This window comes from Pithys albifrons, chromosome 24 (assembly GCF_047495875.1).
Source record: "Pithys albifrons albifrons isolate INPA30051 chromosome 24, PitAlb_v1, whole genome shotgun sequence".
In the NCBI taxonomy this organism is placed as follows: Eukaryota; Metazoa; Chordata; class Aves; order Passeriformes; family Thamnophilidae; genus Pithys; species Pithys albifrons.
The window spans coordinates 950,814-977,384 of record NC_092481.1 but is presented as its reverse complement, the minus strand read 5'-3'; the positions used below and the strand labels follow the sequence as shown (position 1 = coordinate 977,384).

The window sequence follows — 26,571 nt, the reverse complement described above, 5'->3', positions numbered from 1 at the left end:
GTGAGCAGCCTGTGTCACACACCCATCCCAGAGCCCCGAATGAGCAGCCTGTATCACACACCCACACCAGAGCCCCCTGAGTGAGCAGCCCGTGTCACACACCCACCCCAGAGCCCCGAGTGAGCAGCCCATGTCACACACCCACCCCAGAGCCCCCTGAGTGAGCAGCCCGTGTCACACATCCACCCCAGAGCCCCCTGAGTGAGCAGCCCGTGTCACACACCCACCTGAGTGAGCAGCCCGTGTCACACACACCCACCCCAGAGCCCCCTGAATGAGCAGCCCATGTCACACACCCACCTGAGTGAGCAGCCCGTGTCACACACCCACCCCAGAGCCCCCTGAGTGAGCAGCCCGTGTCACACACCCACCCCAGAGCCCCCTGAGTGAGCAGCCCGTGTCACACACACCCACCCCAGAGCCCCCTGAGTGAGCAGCCCGTGTCACACATCCACCCCAGAGCCCCTCTGGCACTGGCTCACCAGCCAAAGTCATGCAAGTGGAGCAAGGTCAGCACAGGCCCCCAGGGATGTTTGTGAAGCCCCAGCCCCACGGGCTGTGGGAAGGAGGGATGCTGAGTGTTCCCCCCCAGTCCATGACTGCTGCAAACATGGGGAACTGAGGCATAGAGGGGGGGTTGCAAAGGGACTCCGTGCTCCAGGAGCCAGCCCTGCTATGTCTCACAGGCCCAGCCTGTACCCCCTGGGTCAGCCCAACCCCTCCCAGACACCCACCCCTCTCACTCACAGAGGGGGTGATGGCACCCTGGGGTGCCCTGTGGGTGTCCCCAAGGAGGATGTTCTCAGGGGTCACTGGCACAGCATGTGAGGTGAGGGGCTCACAGCAGGGCTGGTGCCCGGGCAGGACAGGGTCCTGGGGATGAAGAGGGATGGGGGGGTCCACCCCTGCTCTGTCCCAAGGAGCACCATCACTGTGCCCCAGGGTAGCAGCCAGCAGCTCCTGGGGGTTCCCACCCCCACTGGATGCTGGGCAGGAACTAAAGGCAAACGTGCTCTGGGAAGGGAGATGGAAAAACCTCCCTTTTCCCAGGGGGCTGAAAGAACAGCCCCATGGCATGGGCCAGCCCCAGGTGTGTCACACAGCCCTGCCCAGGATGTCCCCAGTCACACACTCAGAGGAGGCACAGCCTGCACCCATCCTGCACATGCATCCCCTCAACCACAGTTCACACCACCCCTCCATCCCATCCTGCAGCCCCCTGCACCCCTTTCCTGTGCCCCCATCCCCACATTCCCTTTAACTGCCCACATTCCCAGCGCTCCCTCCCTTTCCCCTCCCAGCCCCATCACCCTCTGGTGCTCCTCCCCTGCCATCCACGCCGGCTGTCCCGTGACTCAGCTGACCCCCAGAGCAGCAGTTTGCTCTGCACCTGCTCATGGTCCTCCCCCCACCACCCCCACAGCTCTGGGCTAGGGTCCCACCAGCCTGGGCTTATTCACAGCACAGGGAGCCAGGAGGAGGGAAGGAGGAGAGGAGGAGAGGAGGAGAGGAGGGGGGCCTTCCCCATGCTCAGCAGCTGCCCAAGGGTGGGCTTGAAGCCCCTCCTGTGCCTCAGCACATGCCTGTGCCGGTGATGAAACTCTCCAGATAAGGATGTTCCCAGGCATTGCCAGCATCCAGCAGCTTCCAGGCATCCCTTGAGCCCTTTGGGGGTCACTGGGTGTCCTGCGCAACACTGCCCGTGACTCCCACAGCTGAGCAAGGCACAGGGCAGTCCACAGACCCCTTGTGTCACTCCACAGACCCCTCGTGTCACTCCACAGACCCCTTGTGTCACCCTACAGACTGTTGGCGTCACCCCACACTGACACACTTGCTCACACACATGAGGTTGCACCCTGTGGGCTCAGCCTCAGTGGTGGGCTGGAAAAACAGAATCCCCCTGGGACATTCCTCTGCCTGGGGGGCTCTGCAGGAAGGGGCAGCTGGATCCCCTCAGCATGGGGGATCACCCCTCAGGTGATGCTGCCAAGGGGGCCCATGCAGGACAGGGACTGGCTGCCAGCAGGGCTGTGGCTCCCTAAAAGTGCCCCAGAGGTGCCCCTGCCTGTGCTCAGGTCCTGCCCAGCACACAGGGCAGAGGACAGGATCCAGGGGAAATCCCGGCCACTGCCACGCCACAGGCTCTGATTTCATCCAAATACATTCCCTGGGCAGGGCCAAGCACGGCTGCCTCAGCAGGGGAATTTCCAGGCTCTGGATCCACTGCTGGAGAAAGCACCTGGAACTGACACCATCCTGGGGGGTTCCCAGCCAGTGAGAGGGGGATGGGATCCCGACCTCCCCTGCCCTGGGATCCAGAACTTCATTCTCCTGCCACGGGGCTTAGGGGGTATCTGGTCTCTTAGAGATGTGCACTGGAAGCAGGGAGGGTTTGCCACCTGGGATGGGATGGAGCAAAGCTGTTGGGGACAAGCAGCAAAACTGTTCACAGAGCACAGGGGGCACTTTGTTCCCAGTGTGTTCACCCCTGGATGGGCTTATAGCATGAAGGGAGGCAAGCACTCCAGCACCAGCATCTACTGGGATGCTCAACATGCCTCACCAGTGCCCTCCTGGAGGTTACACCTCCTTTCAGGACCAGTCGCTCAACAGTGACCAGGAAAAGGAATTCTCATTTGTCCTGGACACTTCCCGACATCCCGTGGCTATTCCCCTGGGAACACCGACTTGCCCACAAGCCCAGGCACAGTCCTCAGCCCTTTGTGCAGGGATAGGGTAGGACACAGGGTGGGGACAGTGTCCCCAAGCCCTGCTTCTCATTCCCACCCCTGAGCTGCCCATTGCTCCCCACACTAGGCAGACCCACGAGGCACCTGCAGTGAGCAGAGTGTGGGTTGGGCTCTATCATGACAGGCAGGGCTGCCTGCTCCCCAGAATGTGCTGGGCCATGTGCCTCATCTTCCCATCCCTGCCTTGGAAAGAGCAACACTGGGACCTGTCAGCCTGTCCTCCCATCCAAGGCCACCAGGAGCCCCCACACCAACACAGCCCTTGCCTGGGTGCTGTTGGGTGGCGGGTGGCTGGGCACAGCAGAGAGCAGGGGGTGGACTGCGGGGACCCCCACCAGCTGCCTGCCAGAACTCCCGGATGCTGGGTTACCCGGGAAACAGGGATGACATCGCAGGGGATGCAGGGAAACTCTGCTCGAGGTGTGCGGGATGCCATCGCCGTTGCCAGGGAAACAGCAGGCGACATCCTGCAGGTAAGGTGGGTGCTGGGGCGGGGGCCTGGCAATGCACCCCAGCTTCGTCTTTATCTGCTTGCAGTCCAGAAGGGGTTCTTGTCCTGTGGCACATGCCCTGGGGGCAGTGAGGTTGGCCCTCACTTTGCCATCACCCTGGGGCACTGGTGAGGTGATAAGGAGGGGACCTGCCCCTTGAGAACACTGTCACCCCTCCAGGGCTCCTCTGCTGGACTGGAGGGGCAGGGAGAGTGGAGCTACCCTGGCTCTGGCTGAGCACTCTGCTCCCTACTCCCCCACACTGGGTCTCCCTGCAACAAGGCCCAGGCAGTGTTCCCTTGCCTGCAGCTCCCACCCTCCCATGGTCCACAGGCTGGCAGTGAGCCCACCCCAGGAAGGGGGAGCTTTGCACCCCTGTGTCACCTTTGCCTCAGTCACAGTCTCTGCTCTTGCCTCCAAGGACTCAGATCACCAGGAATACCCCAGGATTTTCCCCCATGCCCCAGACTTTACCACCACGGATGCCCCGTTACCCAAGTCAGGGTGTCCCCCTCTCCAAGTGCTATTTGGTCACCAGTGGTGGCAGGAAAGCCACAGCCGAGCCCCTGCAGTGTTCTCTGGGCTGCACCTGCACACACACTGGCTGTAGGCAGCAGGCAGGGGGCAGGATGAAGGGAGGCAGGCAGTGCATACAGGGATGCTGCCAGACTAGGCAGAAAACCAGCAGGACCAGGGGTGACAAGGAGCCAGGAGAGCCACCATGGGAGTGGGAGGGGGGACCACGTGGTGCAGCCTGTCTCCCCAGCCCAGCTCTGGGAAGGACTCACCCGGCACAGGAGAAGGCGAAGGAGGAGGAGGGGAAGGAGGCAGCCACCCTGGGGAGGCAGCGGGATCCCTGCAGGCTGCTGCAAGGCAACAGGAACACAACAATCCCCTCCTGCCTGTCTCGGGGGAGTTTGCCACCTGAGGCAGAGCAGTTTTACCTGTAATGGCAAAAATTACATCAGCCAGAGCTGCCGGAGCAGCCGGTCCCGCTGGGCTCGAGGGAGGAGCCGGATCCATCCCACACTGCCCCGAGCCATGGGGCCGCTGCCCTCCTGCAGCGAGGAGGCTGCGGAGATGCTCCAGGCCAGGCCCTGCAGCATCCTCGGGACTGGTTTTTACTGCTGATGGGTTATCTCTGGAGCAAGAGCCCCCAGTAAGCTGCGCCCACACACCGGCAGCGATGCCTTGGGCTGTGGCATCAGCTGTCACCGTGGTGGGAGCTCGTGGCCCACGAACCCTCCACGGGTCCAGGCTGCCAGCAGGGGCTCGTCTGGCACCTGGAAATAAAAGTACCAAAAAACGGTGTCTGGAAGAGACGGTGTCACAAAATGTCCAAAAAGGGGCAGAAGGAACTGGTGCCCAGAGGCCCAGAACGAACCAGCTCTGGACTGCAGTGAACAGTGTCCTGAGCCTGACCCCGAGTGTTTGAACCCATTCACAGCCGCCCTGGACATTGTTTAGGGTGTTCCTGGGGGTGAGAGGATCGGGACTGCGGCAGGGCTGGGGCTGCCGGGATGGAGCACAGAGCGCAGGGAGGCGGCGTGGAAGGGACAGTAATATCCCTCCAGGCAAGCGGCTGCTCCCGACTCCTGCGCCCTGGAAGCCCATCCTGAGGGGTCTCAGCACCCGGGGTCGTGCCTCGGCACCTCCCAGCTGGGGGGCGACACCTCCCGCCGCTCCATGGGGTCCCCGAGCTGTGGGCACCTGCCTGCGGTGCCAGCCTGGGTACAGCCTGGGGATCTCCCCACAGAAGTGGGGGTGACGGGACACCTCCACCCCGCGAGGTTCGGGCCGTTCTCAGGGGGTCTGGCAGCCCTTCCGACGCCTCCGCGGGACCCCGCCCGCCCCCACGCGCCTCCCGGCTTCGTGACACGGAGCCCTAATTGAATTAGCCGCTGCTGCCCGGGCAGCGCAGCCTGCAAACCATCCTCGAATTCCTGGGCACGGCGCCCGCTCTCTGTCTGCTGCGCGGCCCCGGCCCCCCGCCCGGCGCTGACCCGGCCCCGGGGCGCCCCCGGCCCCCCAGCCATGGGTGGCAGCGGGTCCGGCCGCGCTCGGAGGGGTTCGTTGTGCCAATCCCCCCTGCGCGCTGGGGCCGGGGGGCAGCGCCGGGGGAGCCCCCCGTGCCTCTCGGCCGGGGTCAGCTGTGCCGTGGCAGCCGAGCCAGCCCGTCCCCGCGCCAGCTTCCTCCGCTACAGAATGTACCGAGCCCCGGCGGCCCCAGCCAGGGACACGATGTGCTCCCCGCTCCAGGCCCTGTTTTTCCTGGCCGCGCTCCTGCTCCGCTGGCGGCCGCGCTCTGTCACTCAATGCAGCTTTTGTTCGCTCCCCGCTCGCCTCCCTTCACACCTCCATCCCACCCCTGCGGCCCTCCCAGAGCCCTGCGGACCCCGACGTGACCGGCCCCGGCCCCGGCTGGCCCCGGCCGTGACCGTCCCTTGGCCTCTCCAGCGGCTCCACCATCGCCTCGACGGCTTTTCCCCTTCCCGCGAGGGCGGTCAGCGCTGCTGGCAGCGGCAGAGGCTGCTGGCAGCGGTGGAGGCAAAGCCATCCCAAAACATTGTGTACCCTCCTGAGCACCAGCTCCCTGTGCCATCCCACAGGAGGGAGGAGGTCACTGTCCCCCTTCTGCCCACAGCCCCACCCTGCCCAGGCACAAACTGGCTGCCTGTGGTTGACAGGTCCATCCGTAACTCCCTTGTGGGTGTCATTGGGGCTTAGCCCATGGGGATGTCCCCCACCCCCCTTGCCAGGCTCAGCACTGTGCCAGCCCCATCACTGATGCTGTCCCAGCCACACAGCACTGCTGCCCTCCTGGGACCCCAGGGACCCCCAGCCCCACTGCCACAGGGGTGACACCCACCTACGATGGGATCTGGGCAGGGCAGGACATGGACCTGCCCACGCAGGAGAGCTGAGCACATCCTTAAATCCTGACAGCCACTGGAAAATGGGGATTTTCCATTAAAATGACAGAGGGCAGGTTTAGATTGGATATTAGGAAGAAATCCTTCCCTATGAGAGTGGGGAGGCCCTGAGAAGCTGTGGCTGCCCCACGCCTGGAAGTGTCCAAGGCCAGGTTTGACAGGCTCGGAACAACCTGGGCTGGTGGAAGGTGTCCCTGCCCATGGAATGAGATGTGCCTTAAGGTCCCTTCCAACCCAAACCAGTCTGTGACTCTGTGATTTGAGATGCAGTGCAGCAGCTGATTTCAGCTTCCCAGTCTTTTAAACATTTCCTATGGGAAAAGGAAAGGAGTCCCTAGGATGCCAAACTGCCAATATCCCTTTTAACCCATGGGAGTTGCCTCCTGCCTGCCCTTCTCCTGCCTTCCCTTTTCAGCCATTTCGTTATCTGAGTTGTTTGACCCAAATTCGCTTTTCCTTTGTGGAAAAAAACTCCCCACCAGCAAACATTGCCCAACTGACTTGAAACCAGCTCCCCACAACCCCAACTTTCCCTGGCCTCAAGAGCCATCCCCATACCCACTGTCTGGGCACAGCACAGTGTCACAGGGATCCCAATGATCCACACACTGGAACGGGTACAAATACTGGGACAAACCCCAACTGCCCAGGCACAGCCGGGCACAGGCCAGTCCTCCTATCCCAAAACCTGGTCTGTGGGGCAGGATAGGGTGAGGGTGAATAGGAACTGTGTTCCCAAGAGCATCCCTATTACCACGTGTCCCCACTACCTCTGCTCTGGGCTTTGGCATGGAGGCAGGAGGGACATGACCCAGGCCCTCTTCACCCCCAAAATCACCGGTGGGTCTGGCTGCCAAGCAGTGTATACCTCCACTGAGCACTGGGGCAATCATCCACAGGGCAGGGACCCCCAGGTCTGCATTCCTGGGGAGACACCAATGATGCAATCCCTCCCCATGGCACCACCATCCCCCCATGCTCTGGCATCTCGGCATTCACCTGGCTCTGCTCCCTCCATTGCCCCTCACAGCCTGAGAACAGCCAAACCTGCTCCATCCCTCCACTTCCCATCCCCTCATCCCTCCACACTCCATCCCTCCATTCCTCCCACAGTCTGGGAACAGCCACACCTGCTCCATCCCTGAATCCTTACACCCTCCAACCCTCCCCACAGCCCGAGAACAGACAAACCCACTCCCACCCCTTGTACCCCATGGATTAAGTCTGGTGGCATCACTCCTGCATCCCCAAGCCCCTTTATTTCTGCCCCCCTCATTTTCCTGAGGCTGCTCCCTTCCCTGGCAGCGGGAGGGGGGGTCTCCCCGGCATCCGTCTGGCAGCTCAGCCCCTGTCGCCACGGGGGCATTAGCACCAGAGCTGCAGGGAGCTCCCCGGGGAGAAGTAAGTGGATCAAAGGGTTTTAGCAGCAGACGGCTCCCAGACAAATCTGGATCGTCTTCAAGGCAGCCACTTGCGGCTACAAATGCACTTTCTGCCTGCAGCTTCCCAGCCAAAAGTTTCACACCGGCTTTAGTGCGTTTAACCCCTCGCTGCTCCCGGCCCCGCAGCCAGACCCCAGCTGGATGGGGGCTCGACCCCTCCTGGGGTAAATCCAGCCCTGCAGGAGTGGCTGGAGGGACTCCAGAGGGGCTGTGCATTTTTGCAGACACTCCCCACCCCACTTTGCCAAAAGATAAGGAGTCCTGAGCCAGGCAGCCAAACCACCCGTGTGTCGCTCCAGCATCCCCAGCGCCGTGACAGGGGGAAGCTGAGCCATGTGGGTGGACAGCAGAGGGAAGGCAGCGATGGCCCGGGGGTGCCCACTCCCCCCTCCCCTGCACACGTCACCCCCAATCCTGGCAGCAGGTTGCAGGTGACAGACCCCCCCCTCTGTCCCACCCCACAGCCCTGGCCAGCCTGGCCTCCCCTTTCATGACCCCCCCAAAGCCAGGCGGCGCTGGGGGTGGCTGTTGGGAGCAGGGCAGGGAGAGGCTCTGCTGGAGCTGCTGCCATGAATGATTCAGGCACGATGGTAATTGCAGGAGCCCCCGGGTTTGCTCACTCTCCGAAGGCAGGAGCGGGATTTGGGCTGTGGGGAGGGCTGTGGGCAGGCAGGGGGGTCCTGTGGACCATCACTGGTCCTATTTCCCTGGGGTTGTGCCATCATTGGGGTGCCCCAGCGAGGCAGGAGGGGATCTCTGGCATCCTCTGGCTGAGGAGCCACCTGTGCATCTTGACTAGGGTGACCCTGTCCCAGACCCCTGCACCTGGGGATCTTGCTGGTGCCTTGCCAGTTAAACTGGGAGCTTTGGGGAGCCAGGCTGGCCCTCCTGCAAACACTGATCACCCTGTGTCTCCTCTTGCTGCTTGATGGCAGCTGTAGGACCCCCCACTTCCCAGCCCTGCACCCCACGCTGTACAGTCCATACCCCAAATCTCCCAGCCCTGCACCCCACACCCCAAATCTTCCAGCACTGCATCCCAGCCTTCCCACAGCACCAGACCCCACGTCTCCCCATCTCATTCCTCAGTCTCCAGCTGTGGGATTGTTCCCCTGAGCCCCATATGGGCATGGAGAGGTGTCCCTGCCCCACAGGGATGGGGACAGAGGTCCCTGCCCTGACCCCACTGTGCATCCCTGAGTTAACACTGTCCCCCTACACCGGGTCCCCATCTCAAAGCCCTCCAGCCTCACCACTGACACGGCTGCCTGGCAGGAGCCTGCAATTCCTTGGCTGGCTCAGGCTCCAGGATGGAGGGAAAACAAGAGAGGCTGAGCCAAAAAATCTGCACGGGGGTGTGTGGATCCTGCTGGGATCCCAGTAGTGCCTGGCCAGGAAGGGGCAGTGTGAAACCTCAGTCAGGAGGTCCTGGCACGTGGGAGGACACCCAAGGACATGTTGCTGAGAAGCTGAGGATCCCCACCCCATCGCAGAAGAAACAAAACTGCACCCCCAGACCTATCTGGGATGGCATCCCAGCTGCTGGTGCTGGTGTGCCATGGGGCAAGGGTGGGCAGGGGGTCCCCCCTAGAACACCCCATAACCCACAGAGCACAGAAGGGTCAGGGAGGCAGAGCTGAGCACACCAGGGCTCGTGGACATTGGCACAGAGTCCCAGTGAGAGGGAATGTCCCAGTGCTCAGAGTGCACTGGGTCAACTGGGAATCCCACTGATGGGCAGGTGGCAGTGTCCCAGTGTTGACTCCAAGGTGCAGAGCTCATCCAGGACAAGATGCACCGGGCAGAGGGTGCAGGTAAGGGGTCTCTGGCAAGCACAGGTGGGTTTCTCAGTGTTATTCAGGGTATGGGGGTGCACAAGGGGAGTGGGTGCAGGATGGTGGGGTGCAGCCTGCAGAGTTTGGGGTGCAAGCTTTGGGGTGCAGGTTTTGGGGAGCAGGGTGTGAGATCCAGGGTGCAAGGAGTGAAGTTTGGGGAGCACAATGTGGGGGGAATGGTGGAGAGTGCAGGTTCTGGTGTGCACAGTGCAGGCTTTGGGAGGCAGTGAGGGGTGCAAGGCACAGGGTGCAGGATGTGGGGTGCAGGCTTTGGGGACCACAATGATGGGTGCAGGTTGCAAGTTCTGGGGTGCAGAGTGCAGAGCTTGAAAAGTACTGTGGAGGTGCAAGGCACAGGGTGCCAGGTGCAGGTTTTGGGGTGCAGGGTGGTGGCCTGGTACAGCACAGCACTGCAAGGAAGTTCCTGCCAGTGCAGCCCCTGCGTGCCTGGGGCTGACATTCCTGCTGCTCCCACACGTGCCCCCCACACCCCTCACCCCACCCTCGACTCCCCTGGTGCTCCAAGGCCACAGGTGCCCAGGCCTGCCCTGCCATGCCCAGGCAGGCTGTCCTGCCCTGCCGGCCCTGCCAAGGCTGGCACAGCTCCCTGCTGCAGCCCAGGCATGTCTCCAGCTGTCTGGCACTGTGCCCCCGGCCCCTGCCCCATCCCACCTGCCTGGCCCTGTTCCCCAGGGCTGCCCACAGGGCTCTGCCCAGCACTGTCACAGGCAGCTGCCGGAACATGAGGCACAACGGGCACAACCACGAGGACGTGGTGGGTCCCAGGGCTGGGTGGGCACTGAGTGGTCCCTGCGTGTGGGTAGAGGGCTTAGCAACCACAGCAGGGTGAAGGGTATCACAGGGAGGAAATCAGCATCCTCCACCCCTCTGCCTGGTACCTGCAGCCCTGGGGACACGCTGCCAAAGGCATCAGCCAGGGGCTGCCATCCTGCTTCCCGGATTTGCCTGAAAAAGATGAAATCCAGCGGGAAGAGGAGCAGTCCCACAGGCAGCTCCTGCCTTCAGCAGCGAACTGCACTGCCACGCACACCTTCAGCACCGGCACGGACCCAACGGGACCCGCCGTTAATCCCTGCGACAGAACAGAGCTGACTGTAACGACCCGCGCCGTGATTGCATCACACCTCGGGAACGGTGTGAGCACAAACCCTGCAAAGAGACTCCTTGTCTCGGCTTTTTTGTTTTCCCTCCAGCTCACAGGTAATAGCCAGGAATGGGCAAACCCTTTTTTAATGGACTCTTAATAATGCTGTAATTTCCCTTTGCAGGGAAAGTTTTCCAAACAGTCAAAGATTCAAAACAAAGCGATGATTGTTCCTATTAGCATTAAATTCTACTCTGGGAGAGAGAATAAATCAAGCAAGGGGATTCAATTCAAAACAGAACTATAAAAAATCCAATAATGATTTTTTAATATTAATAAGAAAAATATATTGTTATGCACCCTTAGCATTTAAACTTCTAATCCAATCAGCGCAAAGTGCAAAGATAAATCACAGCCACCAAGGAGAAGGGAACAACCATCAAGCAGGCAGCAATAAAATGCTGTCTTACATCCCTGGGACAGGCATAGGTTTGACAGTCCTGAAAAAAAAAAAGCTGAAATTTATGAGCCTGTCGCTCCATGAGCTTGTGAATTCCTTCCCTGCATCCCACACGCATGTTCCACCTGGAGCAGGAGGCAAGAGCAGCTGCTGGCCAGGCAGGACGCAGGCAGGAGGGGATGGCCACTGTCCTGGCTGGTGTGGCCGGGCAGAGCCAGGGACTTGCCCACCTTCATGCTGCTGAAACCCACGCCCAGCCGCTGTTGGAGCTCCAGCCAGCTGTGCTGCAGGACAGGATGGCTCCCAGAGCGCTGCAACCACAGGAGGAAGAGCCAATGGACTCCCTGCTAAAGGAGGTCACAGCACGGTCCTAAGCGTGGCACTAAGCACAGTCCCAATCCTGATCTCCCACCTCTCCCATCCTTAGAGCTCACAATGGGTGTTTCCGATCCCGCACTACCAAACACGCCCAAGAGTCCGGGCAGACTCCAGGGATGCTCCAGACCTCATCACACCATGACATGGTGCCCACTCCCCCAGCAGCGACAGATGGAGCCAATGGTACCCCCAACACCCCTCTGTTCCCTATCCTTGTGCGAGGGATGCCAGGCAGCCCTCCCCACTCTCTGGATCCACACGGCAAAGCACATGGCCACATACCCCCTGCAGAGTCCTGCCGGGCTGGGAAATGTCCTTGGCTTTGCCAGAGTCACAGGCTGGGAATGACCTGGCCAGGCTCCCCACAGCTCACACCGTGCCACCCCACTGCAGTCACTGGTGATAACGGCCCCACAATTCCCCGACACAGCCGGGCTCCTCTCCCTGATCTCTATCGGCTCCGGGGGACGCTGCACTGCCAGAGGGATCAGGGACGAGCCCAAGCGAGCAGCGAAATGCCACAAAACGCGTTCAGGTCTCAGCTCCCCGCGGATTCCCGCAGAGCCCGAAGCTCAGCGCTGCCGCCGAGAGCAGCTCCATGTGCGGGGAGGGAAATGCCGAGAGCAGCTCCATGCGAGGCAGGGAAGCGCCCAGAGCAGCTCCATGCGAGGCAGGGACGCGCCGAGCAGCAGCGGCACCTGCAGCGGGCGGTCCCAGCCATGCGACGACCGAGCACAAAAGCCATCTCAGCCGCGGGGAGTTCCCTGCCGCCCGGCACAGCGCTGCTGACGCCAGAACCAGGGCGAGAGGGCGTTCGGGGACAGGGGACCGGCCACGCTGCTCCTGCTCGGGGACACCCCGGGGCCTCTCTCCCGCCGGCTCCCTCCCAGCTGCTGAGCTCCCGGGGGGAGGCTGCTGGGGATGGAAAGGATTAATCACAGCTATTATGGGTCCAAACCTGACACGTTTTGCGGCGTTTCTGTTCCACTTTCCCTTCGGAGGGTTTGGGCAGAGGGTTGGGCAGCAGGTGCCAGGCTCATCCCCAGGCTCCTCAGCTTGGCACCGCATGGCTCCAACGCAGCCAGTGACACCCTGTCACAGGGTAGCAAAGCTGCTCCCCGAGGAGCTGAGAGCACCCAGGCCCTCCTGGCACTGTGCAACATCTAAATTTTAAAGACAAAATTAAGGCTGAGGTGGCCATAAATCCTCAGCATGAAGCAAAGAATGGCACAGGTACCATCGAGCCTGGGGGCTGCTCCAGCCAGACGTGTGGCCCAGAGGCTCAGCCCTCCTGCAGGGACATCCAGGAAGGCTGAGGAGGGGGGAACCCCTTGTCGTATCACCCCCACACTGCCCTGCCAGCCTGGCTTCTGGGGGAGATGCCAGCAATCCCCGGGGTGGCACAGTCACCAGCGCATAGGGCCATGACCACAAAGTGCTTGGTGACCTGGAGAGTGGGCAGTGCCACCACTGAGAGCAGTGCAAGGCTTTCTCAGCAGGCTCTGAGCAGGACCTGGCACCCTGGCACGCAGTACCATCCCCAGCACATTCCTCAGGGACCTCGGCTGGCACAGCCCCATGGACGCCCATCTAATCCACACCCCAGAGCTGGCCTGGCTGCAGCCTGCTCCCAGTCCCACAGGAGATGAGCCAGGCTCCTCAGGAGACACCATGGCTGCCCTGAGGAGGGCAAGGGTATTGGCAGGGCCAGGCTGCCCAGCCATGGGGCCATGAGCACCAGGATGTGCTTCCCGGGGGGCACCCACAGCCCAGCCGAGGGTACCCACATGGGGTGGGCAAGCAAAGGGGGTTTTGGGGGGGTGGGGTGTGTTGAACTCTTGAACCCACAGGCAGGAGATCAGTGCATTACCTTAACGCCAGTTAAAAATAACCGTCTCGTCTCTCGAAATGAGCCTGTCTGCAATTACAGCTTGGCATGTCTGCTCCGGAGCGTCCCCGGGCTGGCACCGTGCCAGGCGGCGGCTGCGAACAACCCTCGCCTTTCTTCTCCTCTGTGGTGGTGCCTTTTTTTCCTTTGGTTTTTTAATGGGGTTTTTGGGTTGGTGGTTATTTTTTTTCCCCTTGCCAAATCAATCCAAGGTGGCTGCTCAGTACCCAGCTTGGGCTCCCCCCACCCACCCAGCACACCTTCAAAAGCACCCAGTGCCTGCGGCACCCACTCTCTGCAGCATGGTCATGCTGTGTCCCCAAAGTCCCCGAGGATGGGGGGCACTGCCACCAGCCCACGCTCCCAGGAGGCTCGTGCAGTGGTTTTGAAGGTCTTTCCCACTCTGCCCTTGCAGTCCCGGTGCACATCCGAGCGTGGGGTGTGGGCTGAGCGCAGGTGAGGAGCCCAGCACACCCCAGACACACACATAGGAGGGCAAGGGCACACATGCCAGTGGAGGTGTGTGGGCACAGGCAGTGAGTGTCTGGTGGCATCGCTGCCCAGCCCCATGAGCAGCACAGGGAGGGGGTCTGTCTGCACGGGGGGATCTGCATTCCAGGCTGTTTGGGATAGCTCCTGGGCCCTGCAGCCCCAGGGGAGCAGCAAGGTGGGCTGCACTGCTGCTGCATCCCTGGCTTGGTGTGTTCAAAGTGTTGCCAAGCCCTGCAGCAAAGCCCAAGAGCTTTCGCACTGCCAAGCCCTGATGGGCATGGAAGGATGCCCAGGGTGGCACAGGGGTGCCAGGGAGGGGAAGGATGAGGCACCAGGATGCAGAACTCAGTATCACACCATCCTGCTGGTAAGCCCTGGGACAGCCCCCCACCCCACAGGACAGCAGCAGTCCTGGGGGATTGGACACCTCCTAGTGGAAGGTGTCCCCACTCATGGCAGGGGGCTGGAACAAGATGATCTTCAAGGTCCCTTCCAACCCCAACCAGTCTGTGACTCTACGATTCTACAACACTCCACAGCCAGACAGACCCATAGCAGGCAACAGCTTAGGATGCCCTGGGATGCTGGAGCATCCCTGCTGGGAGGGAAGGGATCAGCCTGCTTTGGAGGTCCCCGTGCTCCCCCCCCAGCAGCGGGTGCCTCCTCCTCCTCCTCCCTCCCGTAGCGGGTGAAAGCGAGCTTTGTGCCGGGGCTTTCAGTTCTCCTGGCTGGCGCCCGGCCAAGGCACCACATAATAATGAACAGATGCTGTCCAAAATGAGCCTCAGCGGCAGACAGGCGAGCCTCCGTGTGTCCTTCCATAACCCAAAGTGCCTTTCACCTCGGCACTAATCAGGCACCTTCGGTGGGAGCCGACAGGAAGTGTCGGGCTAATTAAAAGTAATGGGAGCGGGGAGCAGGCACCCCACCAGGGGGTCGGGGCAGGCAGCTGTCTCCCTGCAGGCAGGGTCGGCGTGGCAGGGCAAGGGGAGACCCAGATCCAGCTCCGGAGCATCCCCATGGAACATCCAAGGGCGTGGTGGCTGTGAAGTTTGGGTTGGACCAGGCAGCCTTGGGATGGGGGTCCAACCATGCCCAGACCCCACTGAAGTGGAGAGATTCATGCTTTTCTTGTGGGGTCCCCCTGCACGGACACAGGGGTGACAGGTGTCCAACCCCACTCCTAAAGCCCTGAGGACCTCCCACTGCCAGCAGCATCCCAGTGAGGGTCCCACTGGGATAGGACAGGGGTGACAGGTGTCCAATACTGGTCCCTAAGCCCAGGGGACCTCCCATTGCCAGCAGCATCCCGGTGAGGGTCCTACAGGGATCGAAAGCCTGGCAACAGAGCTTCAGCTCACTCTCACAACACGCCTGGCCTACCCCACTGGGGGAACAGCCTCCCTAGAAAATATTTACGAGGCTTTTTAATTACAAAATTCATTTCCTAGGCCAGGATGCTGGTCCTCTTATCCCAGCACCAGGAAGCAAAGGGAGGGATGCACACAGGGATCCGCAGGGGGATGGATGGCGAGAATGCTGGGCTGCGAGCGCTCTTCTAGTCCACAGGATCTTAACTGTAGTTTATATTCCAGCGGTTATTAAAAATAAAGGGGGAGAGCAGGGGGGGAAGCTAAGAGCAGAGCAAGCTGTTCATTTGGAGCCTATCCCTGGGGTTTAATAAAGCCCCACTCGCTGCTGTAGTATCATTTTTATGCTATCATAAAGCTGGACCATTTAGCAGGTTTGTGTTACTTCAGCAGTTAGCGCTGCATGAGAAGCTATTCCAGAAGAAGGGAGAGAGGGAAAAAAATGAGAAGATGAAAATCTCCAAAAGGAGAGAGAAAAATGAGGTGGGAAGGAGGAAAGGGGATTCCTCCCGGCCATGCCGCTGGCAGCACTGCAGCACATCAGGGCAGCTCAGGGGGATGCCAGTGGGCTCTCCCATCCCGGTGTGAAGCCAGGGACAAGCAGGAGATCCCACTGCTCCAGCCCTGGGCTGCTAAAGGGTTGGGGACCCCAACTCAGCATCCAGGGGGACCCTGACTGTGCTGCAAGAACAGGTCAGAGGGGACCCCTTACATGAGGGGGCCCCAGGGGTGTTGGACCTGTGGGGACTGGGGAGCCAGGGTGGCTTATCCAGGAGCTGTTTGGGGACAGAGAAGGTCCCGAGGTGAAGGAGCTGGCAGCTCCCCCCAGCTCTGTGTGGTTGGCCCCCGGGATGACCAGGCTCTCCTGGCCCCTCTGCTCCCGACCCTGGGCAGCTCTCTCTGGGGAGCATCAGGCTCTCCGTGCTGCTGGAAAAATCTCCATATATGGAGAGGATGGGATACGTGACCGAGCTGAGCTGAGCCAAACCACCCCTAAGGGAGCCCCGACCGGGCAGCCCCCACTCAGCCCAGGTCCTGGGGCTATGCCCTGCTGAGCCCCCCGAGCCATGGGCACCCACATTGCTAATCCCAGCACAAAGGGAGCTGTGCAAGCCCAGATCCACCTCACCCCCAGAGATGGGTCACCCCTTAACTCTCCCCTTCGCCCTGGGCCACCCCTCATGGCAGCACTCTCGCCCTCGCTGGCACATGGGCTGCCCTCCGAGAGGGGAAGGTCGTCCTCATCCGTCCCAGGTGCTGAATTGGAGCCTCTCCAGCTGCACTTGGCAAGGCTCCAGAGGCACTGTCCCCATCCAAGAGGGCAAGGGCCAGGACTCGGGCAGGGGGCGGCACCAGTGACAGAGCCACAGAGCCAGGAGCAGCTTCCCTGGAGGATGCCCTCGGGGTGCCCAGCTGGGCTCTGCCCCCATGGCCATAGCTCAGGGGTCTCCATGTATAGCAGGGAGGGGAAGCACCCTGGTACCCCAAACCCCCAGATCCTTGAGCAGCAATGGGCACTTGGACCACTATCGCACCCAAACACCATTTCCACTCATTTTGTTCCCTAAGTCATTTCCATCCTGCCCTGCAAGAGGACAGTGGCAGTCGGTGGGGGTGTGTCCCTGTAGGGCAGCCCCCAGCCCCGAGCACGGAGCACTCCCAGCTCCCATGGGCACACACAGCCCCCGTGCCAGGCACAGCCGCCGCTCAGCCGACCCAGCAATATAAAGGAGGAGGAGGAGGGAGGGCTGGGAAATTAAGGTTTTCAGCGCTGTCAGAGCCGCATCAAACAGGCATCCACCAGCTGATGGCTTGATTGTTATATTTTGGATGTCAAACCGGAGCAAGCAGAACCCTTTAAAATGCATCACTGCTGCTGCCTTTCTGACGGAGGGTGTTGGTTTCCCATTAACAAGAGGGAAGCGTGAGCTGGAGCAGAAAACTTCAAGCGCTTTGGAATTGATAAAATAACAACTCCCTAATTAAGCAGAACTGTCAGTCAGTGGGCGCCCACTGCCCTGCATCGAGAAGCAGCAGCAGCTCCCAGTGCATGAGCCCGACACCGGCTCAGCCCCCTGCAGCACCGGGAGCACAGAGGGATGCACATCCTGGGGGGCAGCAGCCACAGCAAACCCCAGTGCTCCTCATTAGACCTGGCTGGGTCCTGGTGCTCATGCTGGGCACAGCCAAGGTGTGTGTGTTCTGCGCCTCAGTTTATCTCACCAGGAAAGATGTGGCTGCCCCATCCCTGGAAGTGTTAGAGCAACCTGGTCTAGTGGAAGGTGTCCCTGCCCATGGATGGGGGTGGAACGAGGTCACCTGTTAGGTCCCTTCCAACCCAAACCATTCCACACTTCTATGATTCTATGAAACCATGTAATGCAAAGCGCAGCCTGGTGGAGGAGAGGCCTGACCCCAAAATGTGCCCTGGGCCAGCAACCTTCCCCTCTGAGAGGCAACAACCAGCCTGGGGCACACAGTCCTGAGGGACACATCGAACACCATGGCCAGGTGCAGGCTCAGCATCCCCACTGCCAACTGGAGGCAGGAAGGGGTCTGGCTATGAATGTCCTCCCCGTGTCAGAGCAGTGCAGAGAGGGTTTGAAGAAGTCAAGAGTAGGGTTTGAAGTGTTCCAGGCCAGGTTGGATGGAGCTCTGGGCAACCTGGTCTACTGGAAGGTACCCTGCCCATGGACATAGGGTGGAATGAGATGGTCTTTAAGGTCCCTTCCAACCCAAACCATTCCATGATTCTAAAAAGTCCTGCCAGAGCACAGCACAGCCGGTGCCTGTGGGGACACCGGGCCCTCGGCCAGGCCCCCAGACCTCCACCATCCCACTCTCTCCAGCACAAGGAGGCTGAAAGGAACTAATTGAAGAACAGCCAAGACCTCGCTGTGACTCTGCCGTGCTGGGAAATGAACCACTGCAGCCTTGCCACACTTCTCCCAGGCCTGGGGCCGGAGGGATGCGGCATCTCCGGGGCTTCTTTAAACAGCCACCAGTGCTCACTCCCACAAAACCAATGCCCAGCTCTCTGAGTGCTCCCTTGGCACCCAGGGGAGGGGACACCAAGGGGACTTGGGGCAGGGGACTGCCAGGAGGGATATGGGACTGTGGGGAAGGTGTTTAACCCCTGACATGCTGGTGTCTGATGAAACCACTGCACAAAGGGGGCCTCCAATGCCAGCCCTCACACCACCATTCCCAGCTGAGGACTGTGCACCTGCAACACCAGGAGAGGATCCAGGGCATCCTGCTCTGGCCAGCCCAGAGCACAGGCAGGTCGGCAGGACTCTCTGCTTGGCAGCCCTCAGCCCAACTAGGAGGTTCAAATCCCAGTGCCAAGGTAGGGGCAAGGGAGGCTTCCAAGAGGTAACCAGCCCTGAGCAGTGCAATCCTGGCAGCACAGCCACCTGCCCACAGCCCAGGCAGAGCCCTGGCAGATGCTCCAACCCAGAGATGAGCCAGGAAAGGAGAGAACATCCCATCACAAGAGTGCACAGAGGTGAGTCCACCTGAATAAGCAGCTCTTCCAAATACCCCAGGATTTGGAGCTGGACCCTCCCCTTGCACATCACGCACCATGAAACCCCCACTGACACATGTGGCTGCCTGGGAATCCCTTAGCTCCTCATCCCAGCCCTCCCAGCTCCCAGTCCAGAGCCTTGACACACTTGCCCTGCACATCTCCACATTCCATCAGAGCATGTGCCCTGCTGTCCCCACCAGGTGTGAGCCTTGTCTCCAACCGGCACCCAGGGCAGTGCAAGTCTTGCTGCAGGTGGAGATTGGAGAGGCACCACACAACCAGCACCTCCTGCCACCGCCACAGCTCTGACGCCCTTCCCTGGCCAACTCCACACCAGGGGGACATCGGCTGCGCTCTGCCCACGAGTGGGTGCCCAGCCTTCACACAACATCAGCTCCCATAGTCTAGACACAGGTGCCAGAGATTCCAGCCTTCCTGCCCCAAAAGAGCCCTGTTTACACCCAAGAAGGACCCCCTGAGGTGGGCGGGGTCCAGAGCCAGGACACCCATGCCAGAGCCACAGGCTGGTGTTAGAGCCCTCGGAGCCTCATCACACACTAATCACACTGGAGGTGACAGGGCTTAGGGGAGGACTTAAGAGAAACCAGCTCCTTTTTACTGACACCATCTGGACACAGCCGATCTCTTCCCCCTTCACTGTGCAGAGCCCAGCGCCAGCCACAGGGGCAGGGGCTGGGGTGACCCCCAGACCCACAACTTGCCATGCCATCACCCACGCCGGGAATGGTTGGTGCCAGGGATCCCCAGCTCCCACCAAGACAGAGGGAAATACTGTCCCTGCCAGGGAATCCTAACGAGCCCACAGTGCCAGCCGAGAGCGGAGCCGGGGAATGCCAGCCTGGAGCTGCGGGGACCGCGTGCCGCCCTCATGGTCCACCGGGGAGGCGGACGCGGCCTCGGGGAAGGCGGGGGCTGAGAAAGGGGAGACGCACTGGGCACAAGCCATGCTGGAGACACCTGTTTGGGGACAGCCCTCGCTCCGGCTGCCCTCCCGAGCACGCCACCAACACACTGGAACCAGTCATGGCCGGGGTCCCCCCAGGTAGGGGCTTGAGAGCTGTGACGTGGAGTTAATTCACCATACCCCTGTGCCTGGGGTTGTCATTCACCGTACCGCGGTGCTTGGACACCGGGTAGAGCCGGCCACGACCTCGCTGCCTTGTCGCCGTCCCTGACCCCCCGGGAGGATGGTGGCACCGCTCCGGCGCTCAGCCCGAGCCCGGAGGGTGACACAGGGACAAGCTCATTCCGGTTTCAACACGCAACAACCACGAGGCACCAGCTCTTCCCAAAACTTGACCGAGCCCTTACCTCCCTAACTGTGAGAAACCCCCAAACCCCCACCGCCCGGACCGAGCTCCGGCTGCCCCAGGAGAAGCCTCCAAGCTCCGGCACACCTTCGGGAGAGGGGGCAAAGTTGCGCTGGGGTTGGGGTCAGGGGGTCAGGTACCTTCCAGCCGGCGGAGCTGTTGCTGTCTCCTTTATCCTTAAAGTAGGGGACGTATCGCACCATCCAGTCGTAGATCTGGGAGAGGGTGAGGCGCTTCTCCGGCGAGCTCTCGATGGCTTTGGTGATGAGGTCGGCGTAGGAAAGGTTGCCCCAGGCGTTGCGCCGAGAGGTCTTGGCCTTGCGGAGCTGCCCCACATCCGCGCCGGGGGGCGGCGGGGGCGCGGCGGCGACTCTGCGCTCCACCGCGGCCACCGCGTTCTCGGCTCCGTCCCCGCCGGCCGCCAGCGCCGAGGGTCCCCCCGCGCCCCCATCCTCTTCCTCCGCCGCCAAGTCGGGGTGAGGGAGAGGCCAAGTGCAGGAGCGGGGCCGGCTCTGCGGCTCGAAATCCGGATCGATCTCCACCTGATGCGCCTGGAGCTTTTCTTCCATGGTCCCCTCCCCGCCGTCCCCCCACACCCCACCCCCGAAGTTACGGGTGGTTTCCACCCAAAAAAAAAAAAAACACAAAACAAACCCCCCAAAATCTCGAGAGGGAGAGGAGTGCGAAGGCGGGCTCCTTGCCCGGCTGGATGGGAGAAGGGAAGGAGGAGCCGCTCGGTGCGCGGGTCCTGGCGGGGGGAGCCCCGAGTCCGGGGGAGCCCCGGGTCCGGCAGCTCTACGAGGCGGCTCTGCCGGGAGCGCCGAGCCGGGGCACACGCTGCATGGTCCTCGGCCGCCTCTCCAGCTTTGGACGAAGCGGGGGGGTGGTTTTTGGTTCGGATTTGGTTTTGGTTTGGTTTTTACCAGCCGCGGAGCTCCGGAGCGGTTCCCGGCTCGGTGGCCAGCGGGGCTGCTGCGGGCGGGCAAGGCGCGGGGGCGGCCGCATCCATCGGGCTGGCGGCGCGGTCAAGCAGCAACAGATGAACCGGAGCGAGCGGCGGCGGGCGGCATCCTCGGCCGGGGACCGGGCGCTCCGGGGCCGGGCGGCGGGGCACCTGGGCGGGGGAGAAGCGGCACGGAGATGGGGGACAGCCCTCGGCGCGGCGGGCGCAGCCTCCCGCGGGCGGCCCGGTGCTAGGTCCGGCGGCGCGGCGGAGCCATGCTGGCGGGCGGCACGCACCTGACAGCGCCGGCAAGGGCGGCGGCGGCGGGCGGCTCCCGCCCCTACGCCCCCCCGCTCCGCTTCAGCGGCCGCGCACCTGCCCGCCGCCGCCGCCGCCGCCGCGCTGCCGCCACGGCGCGGCCGGGCCACATGCTGGAGCGGCCGCCGCTCGCTCGTTCGTGCGCTCGGTCGCTCCCTCCTGCCCTCCCTCCGCCGTGCCCGTTCCCGAATGCGGGCGCCGCCGTGACACAGGGGGAGGGCCCGCGGGGGCGGGGGGAGGGCGGGGGAGGGGAGTGCCCCCGCGCCGCGCGGGGCAGCGGCGGGGCGGGCCGGGATGGAGCGGGAGCGGAGCGGAGCGGGCCGGCCCCGCACTCCGGCCCCGCGCCCCCCCCGCCCCGCCCCGCCCGGCCGCGACCCCCGCCCGGCCCCGCCGCGGCCCCACGTGCGCCCCGGGCGCCCCCCATTGTTGCCCCGGGCCGGCGCCGCCGCCCCATTGGCTGCAGGCGCCCCGCGGCCACGCCCCCCCGCGCGCTGATTGGCGCAGCGCCGGCGGGACGCTCCGCGCGCGGGGGGGATGAATGGGGGGAGCGGCCCCGCCCCTCGAGTGACGTCACGGGCTCCGCCGCATCCGCGCGTTACCCCCGGCAACGCGGAGGGACCCCCGACATTGCGGGACCCGCCCCAGCAATGCGGGACCCGCCCCGGCACCGCGGGACCCGCCCCGGCAATGCGGGACCCGCCCCAGTAATGCGGGACCCGCCCCAGCAATGCGGGACCCGCCCCATCACTGCGGGACCCGCCCCATCACTGCGGGACCCGCCCCAGCAATGCGGGACCCGCCCCAGCAATGCGGGACCCGCCCCATCACTGCGGGACCCGCCCCGCCGGGGACACCCCGAGAGCGGCCACGCCCACCACGGGCACACACCCCCTCCGGGACACGCCCCCTTCAGCTCACGTTCCTCCGCGCTCACGTTGTCGGGGCGACCTCGATCCCGACCCCGACCCCAATCCCAACCCTCATCCCAATCCCGATCCCGACCCCGATCCCAATCCCAACCCCCATCCCAATCCCGATTCCGACCCCGACCCCAATCCCAATCCCCATCCCAATCCCGATCCCGACCCCGATCCCAGTCCCAACCCCCATCCCAATCCCGATTCCGACCCCGACCCCAATCCCAACCTTCATCCTAATCCCGACCCCGACCCCAATCCCAACCCCCATCCCAATCCCGATTCCGACCCCGATCCCAGTCCCAACCCCGATCCCAGTCTCGATCCCGATCCCAATCCTGCCCTCGACCTCGATCCCGATCTCGACCCCAATCCCGATCCCAATTACGGCCCCGACCCCGATCCTAATCCCCAGCCTGATCCCAGTCCTGACCCCAATCCCAATCCCGGCTGCGGCCCTGCCCGGCCCCGCTGCCGGGTGACTGCCCGGTGATGTCACCGCGGGACACGCGGTGTCCCCGCGCTCAGACGCACGAAGCCCACGCGGGGCTGGGCAAACCCCTCGTCCTGCACCCCCTGCATCTCTCACCCCGCACCCGCTGGGGACACACGTCTGACCCCCACCCGCGCCCCCCTCGCTGCCCCCGCCCCAAAGCACCCCTCACGCACCCACCGGGGACACACACTGGGGACAGGGGGGCCGCACCAGCGCTGTGCCCCCCACTTTGGCCCCCTCCTCACCCCAGGTCCTTCCCCACGCTGCCCACTCTGTCCGTGCCCGCTGCAGACCTGCCCCTCCCCACCTGCCGCGCCTGGCTGGCCCCAGGAACGCTGTCACTGAGTTTCCTGCATCCTCCCGGGCTTTGTCACCTTCCGTGCCACCGGCTGTGCCTGTGACAGTGTCTTTCATGCCACTGTCACATGCGAGCCTGTTCCTGTAGCCCCGTTCGTGGTCGGAGGGGACGGGCTGAGGTTACCCAAGCAACTAAGGAGCTGATGGTTCCAGCCTGGGAGTGCTCGGGCTGACAGCTCTAATAATATAATAAAGTATAATATAATCTAATAGATATAATATAATGCAATAAATATAATACAATATACAGGCAGGACTTGACAAGTGCTCTGTTTCACAACCCACTGCAACAGTGGTGGCTGCAGAGGCTCCATCTGTCCCTGGAGGCACATCCAGCAGCTGGGGGCTTAGGGGCACTTGTTCCTGATCTCCTGCCAGGCACTTGGGGCCCTGTTGGCCAAGCCCCACATCTCCTGATTCCTCTGGTTCGGGAAGGCTGAGCCAGGCTGGCACCAGATGTGCCCTGCCCAGCCTGGGGATACCACAGCAACCTTGGGACAGACCTGACCCCAAACTCCCCCTGACCCTACAGACCCCGGGGTGGTGCCACCCTGTACATCTCCCTGTGCCTCCCCCCTCCCCGAAGCATTTCTGCAGTGATCTATCCCAAACTGACCTTGCTGTGTTTTACCTCCTTCCCTTGCCCGAGGGCCTGCAGGCAGGACCCTTCCCTCTCCACAGCCTCTTGCCCACTTGGAGCCTGGGGCTGTTCCTTCCCTCAGAGTTGCCTTACTTAGTCAAAACGCTCCCACATTTCACACCTGCTCTTCCAGCCTTGTTTTCCCAGCCCAGCTCCCCAGTGCCAGGCTGAGTGGAGGGTCCCAGCCTGCACAGCCCTTCCCGTGGGAGCCTTTCCCTGCCTGCCGCTGCTCCATTTCTCTTGCAGCACTTCTCCTCCTCCTCTGCAGCAGGTGCATCTCCCTGCCCTCACCCTGAGCTGCCTCATCCCTTGGGGACGGTGCTCAGAGCTCCCTGCCCGTGCTGCCAGGTCACCCTGGAGCTTTATCAGTGCTTAATTCTGCAGGAATACACTGGGCTCACTCACCTGCCACCTCTGTTTCCCCACCTGCACAGCAGCACTGGAGCTGGCACACAGGGTTGGCCAGTGGCAGGGAAGGTGACAGGCTGGTGTTGGAGAACTTCATGGCTCCTTGCACCCAAAAGCAATTAAAGCTTGGTACTCTTATCCCATGGTGCTCCCATGCCATGATACTCCCATCCCAGCCTTGCCCAGGGCTCATCCCTGACCTCCTCTCTCATCCCCAAGGATGCAGAGCAGCACGTTTCTGGGTGCAGGTGACCCCAGCCAAGGCAGGCACAGCTCTGGAGTGCACAGAGGGGGATGTTGGATCCTCTGCCCCTCAGCAGCAACACGGATCTGGCTTCCAGCCGCTCTTTCCCAAGCACCTGGATAATTATCCCTCAATGCCCTGGCACCAGGCAGGAACATCCCTGTCAGCCAACTGAACGCTGTCACCGCCCCGAGAGCTGCAGCTCTGCTGCTCAGCCATCACTCCATGGGGACAGACAGGCTGGGGGCAGAGCTGGGGGAGCTCTGAGACACTGACTGTCTCCTTCATGCCCTGGGGTTCCCCTGGTCCCGGCTGCCCAATCCCAGCTGCCAGGTGCCCACCACACTGAGGAAGCAGGGAGGGTCTGTGGGATAGGAACTATGATTTAAGAGATGTTTATGAGTCAATACCCTCACAAATCTCTCCAGAGGCTTTTCAAGAGAATGGGATGAGCATGGACACTGCAGGTCCAGAGGGAAAGGGCAGAGCAGAACTACCTGGGAAGCAGCAGCAACAGGGAAGGGGTTGCTGGGTGGTTGGTGCTGCAGGGTCTGGAAACACAAATCTCCAACATCCTTAGGAAGTGGTCATGGCCTCAAACCTGCCAGAGCTCAGGGAGTGTTTGAACAACACTCTCAGGCATATGATGGGATTGTTGGGGTGCCCTATGAAGGCCCAGGAGTTGGACTCATTGATCCTTGTCCCTTCCAACTCAGCATATTCCAGGATTCTGTGATCTTTCCCATGCCAGTGCAGCCCTTGCCCGATGCAACGCCCTGTTGGCTTCCAGCAGCATCTGGACAAAGGTGTCCCATGGAGTGCTGTGCTTCTCCCTCTTTGTCCATCTTGCCAGGAATGGGGCTCCTCTGCCTCCGGCTCTGGAGCATGAGCCAGTTTGCTCTTGATGATGGGGAAGGCACTCAACACCTTGGTTTATTGTGTGAAGGTCCGTGTCAGGAGAGGGAGGGAAGGGGTGAAACGGATGTGCCCAGCCTTGGTAAGGTGCCCACCACATTCAGGGGGGGAAGAATGAGGCTGAAAGGGTAAACAGGAGCTCACTAGGGTTGGAATGAGCAGGACCAGCTCTGACACATCCTGCCACACACATGGGAGCTGCTCCTTGCAGTTGAGGGTGGCACTGAGAGGGGCTGCACCTGCCCTGTCTCAGCTCTGCCCCCAGAAAGCACTGGAGCTGTGCCCACCAGCAGTGGGTGGATGGACCAATGCCTGTGGGCTAGTGGATGGTTCAGTGCCCCAGCTGCTGCAAGTCACCTGCAAAACTGGTCTGAATGGTCTCAGAATGGTGTGAACAGAAGGACCTCCAGTGTGCACCTCAGCATCTGCCCCTCGTTGGGCAGGAGAGCTGGGAGAGCAGGGTCTGGGCAGAGCTGGGGGATCACAGTCCCCTACATGAAGGGAGAGGGGGCAGTTGTGGGAAGAGAAGGAGGAGCAAGAGGAGGAGCAGGAGGTAGAGAGGTGCTGCTCCAGGCATGTGCTCATGGACTGGATCCCAGGAGGGCAGTGCAGCCTGAGCTCCTGCTCCCCCATCTCCCTGGTAGCTCTGGGCAGAGCCAAGGCTTGGTGTCCTCTCCTGGTGCTGCTGTCACCTCCCATCCCACACCACTCAGCTGGCAGGATCTCCATCTTTCCTCCACCTGACTGATTCCCACAACATCCTGTGCAGACCCCTCTACCCTTTCCACCCCCTTCAGGTGTCAGATTGACAACACCTGAGAGCTATTTTGAATCCCCCATTCCCTTCACCATTCCAGTAGCTCCAGAGTCCACAGCAGAACCCCACGGGTGGCGATGGAGCTGCAGGAGCTGAGGAGGGACCATGTTGGGTAGGGCCCTGTTGGAAGGCAGGTAGAATATCTGCCCATCCCAAAAGCCACCAGCAGGCTCCAAGGACTGTGTTTGGGATCAATTTGTCCCACTGCCAAGGAAAAATTCAGCATCACAGCTCAGCATTCCCAGCTGCAAGGGCACCACAGGGAGAGATGAAGGGGAGTGGCAGCAAAGCAGAGGTAGTGGCAGCAGAGGAGAGGGAGGCATCTCGGGGTATCCATCACATCCCCAGCCCATGACCCTCACCTCAGGCCCCTGGTCCTGATGGGAAAAGCCAGACCAGTTGTTGGGTGCCTGCAGAGAGCTGGGAGGGGGCAAAGCCCCAATCCCACCCCAGCAGTGAGTGAGGCAGCTGCTCTGCTCTGGGAGGTGAAGCCACATGTGCAACAC

The 26,571-nt window shown here is 62.0% G+C and overlaps 1 protein-coding gene across 1 annotated transcript in view; it reads right to left on the bottom strand.

The window, feature by feature from the left end:
* The window catches only part of FOXO6 (forkhead box O6), a 38,666-nt gene extending 18,079 nt beyond the window's left edge, over positions 1-20,587 (bottom strand). Inside the window, exon 1 of the mRNA XM_071576706.1 lies at positions 20,151-20,587. Within this exon, the coding sequence (XP_071432807.1) occupies positions 20,151-20,579 (429 nt within the window). The 5' untranslated portion in view covers positions 20,580-20,587. The remainder of the gene's footprint in view (positions 1-20,150) is intronic.
* Positions 20,588-26,571: the final 5,984 nt, after the last annotated feature.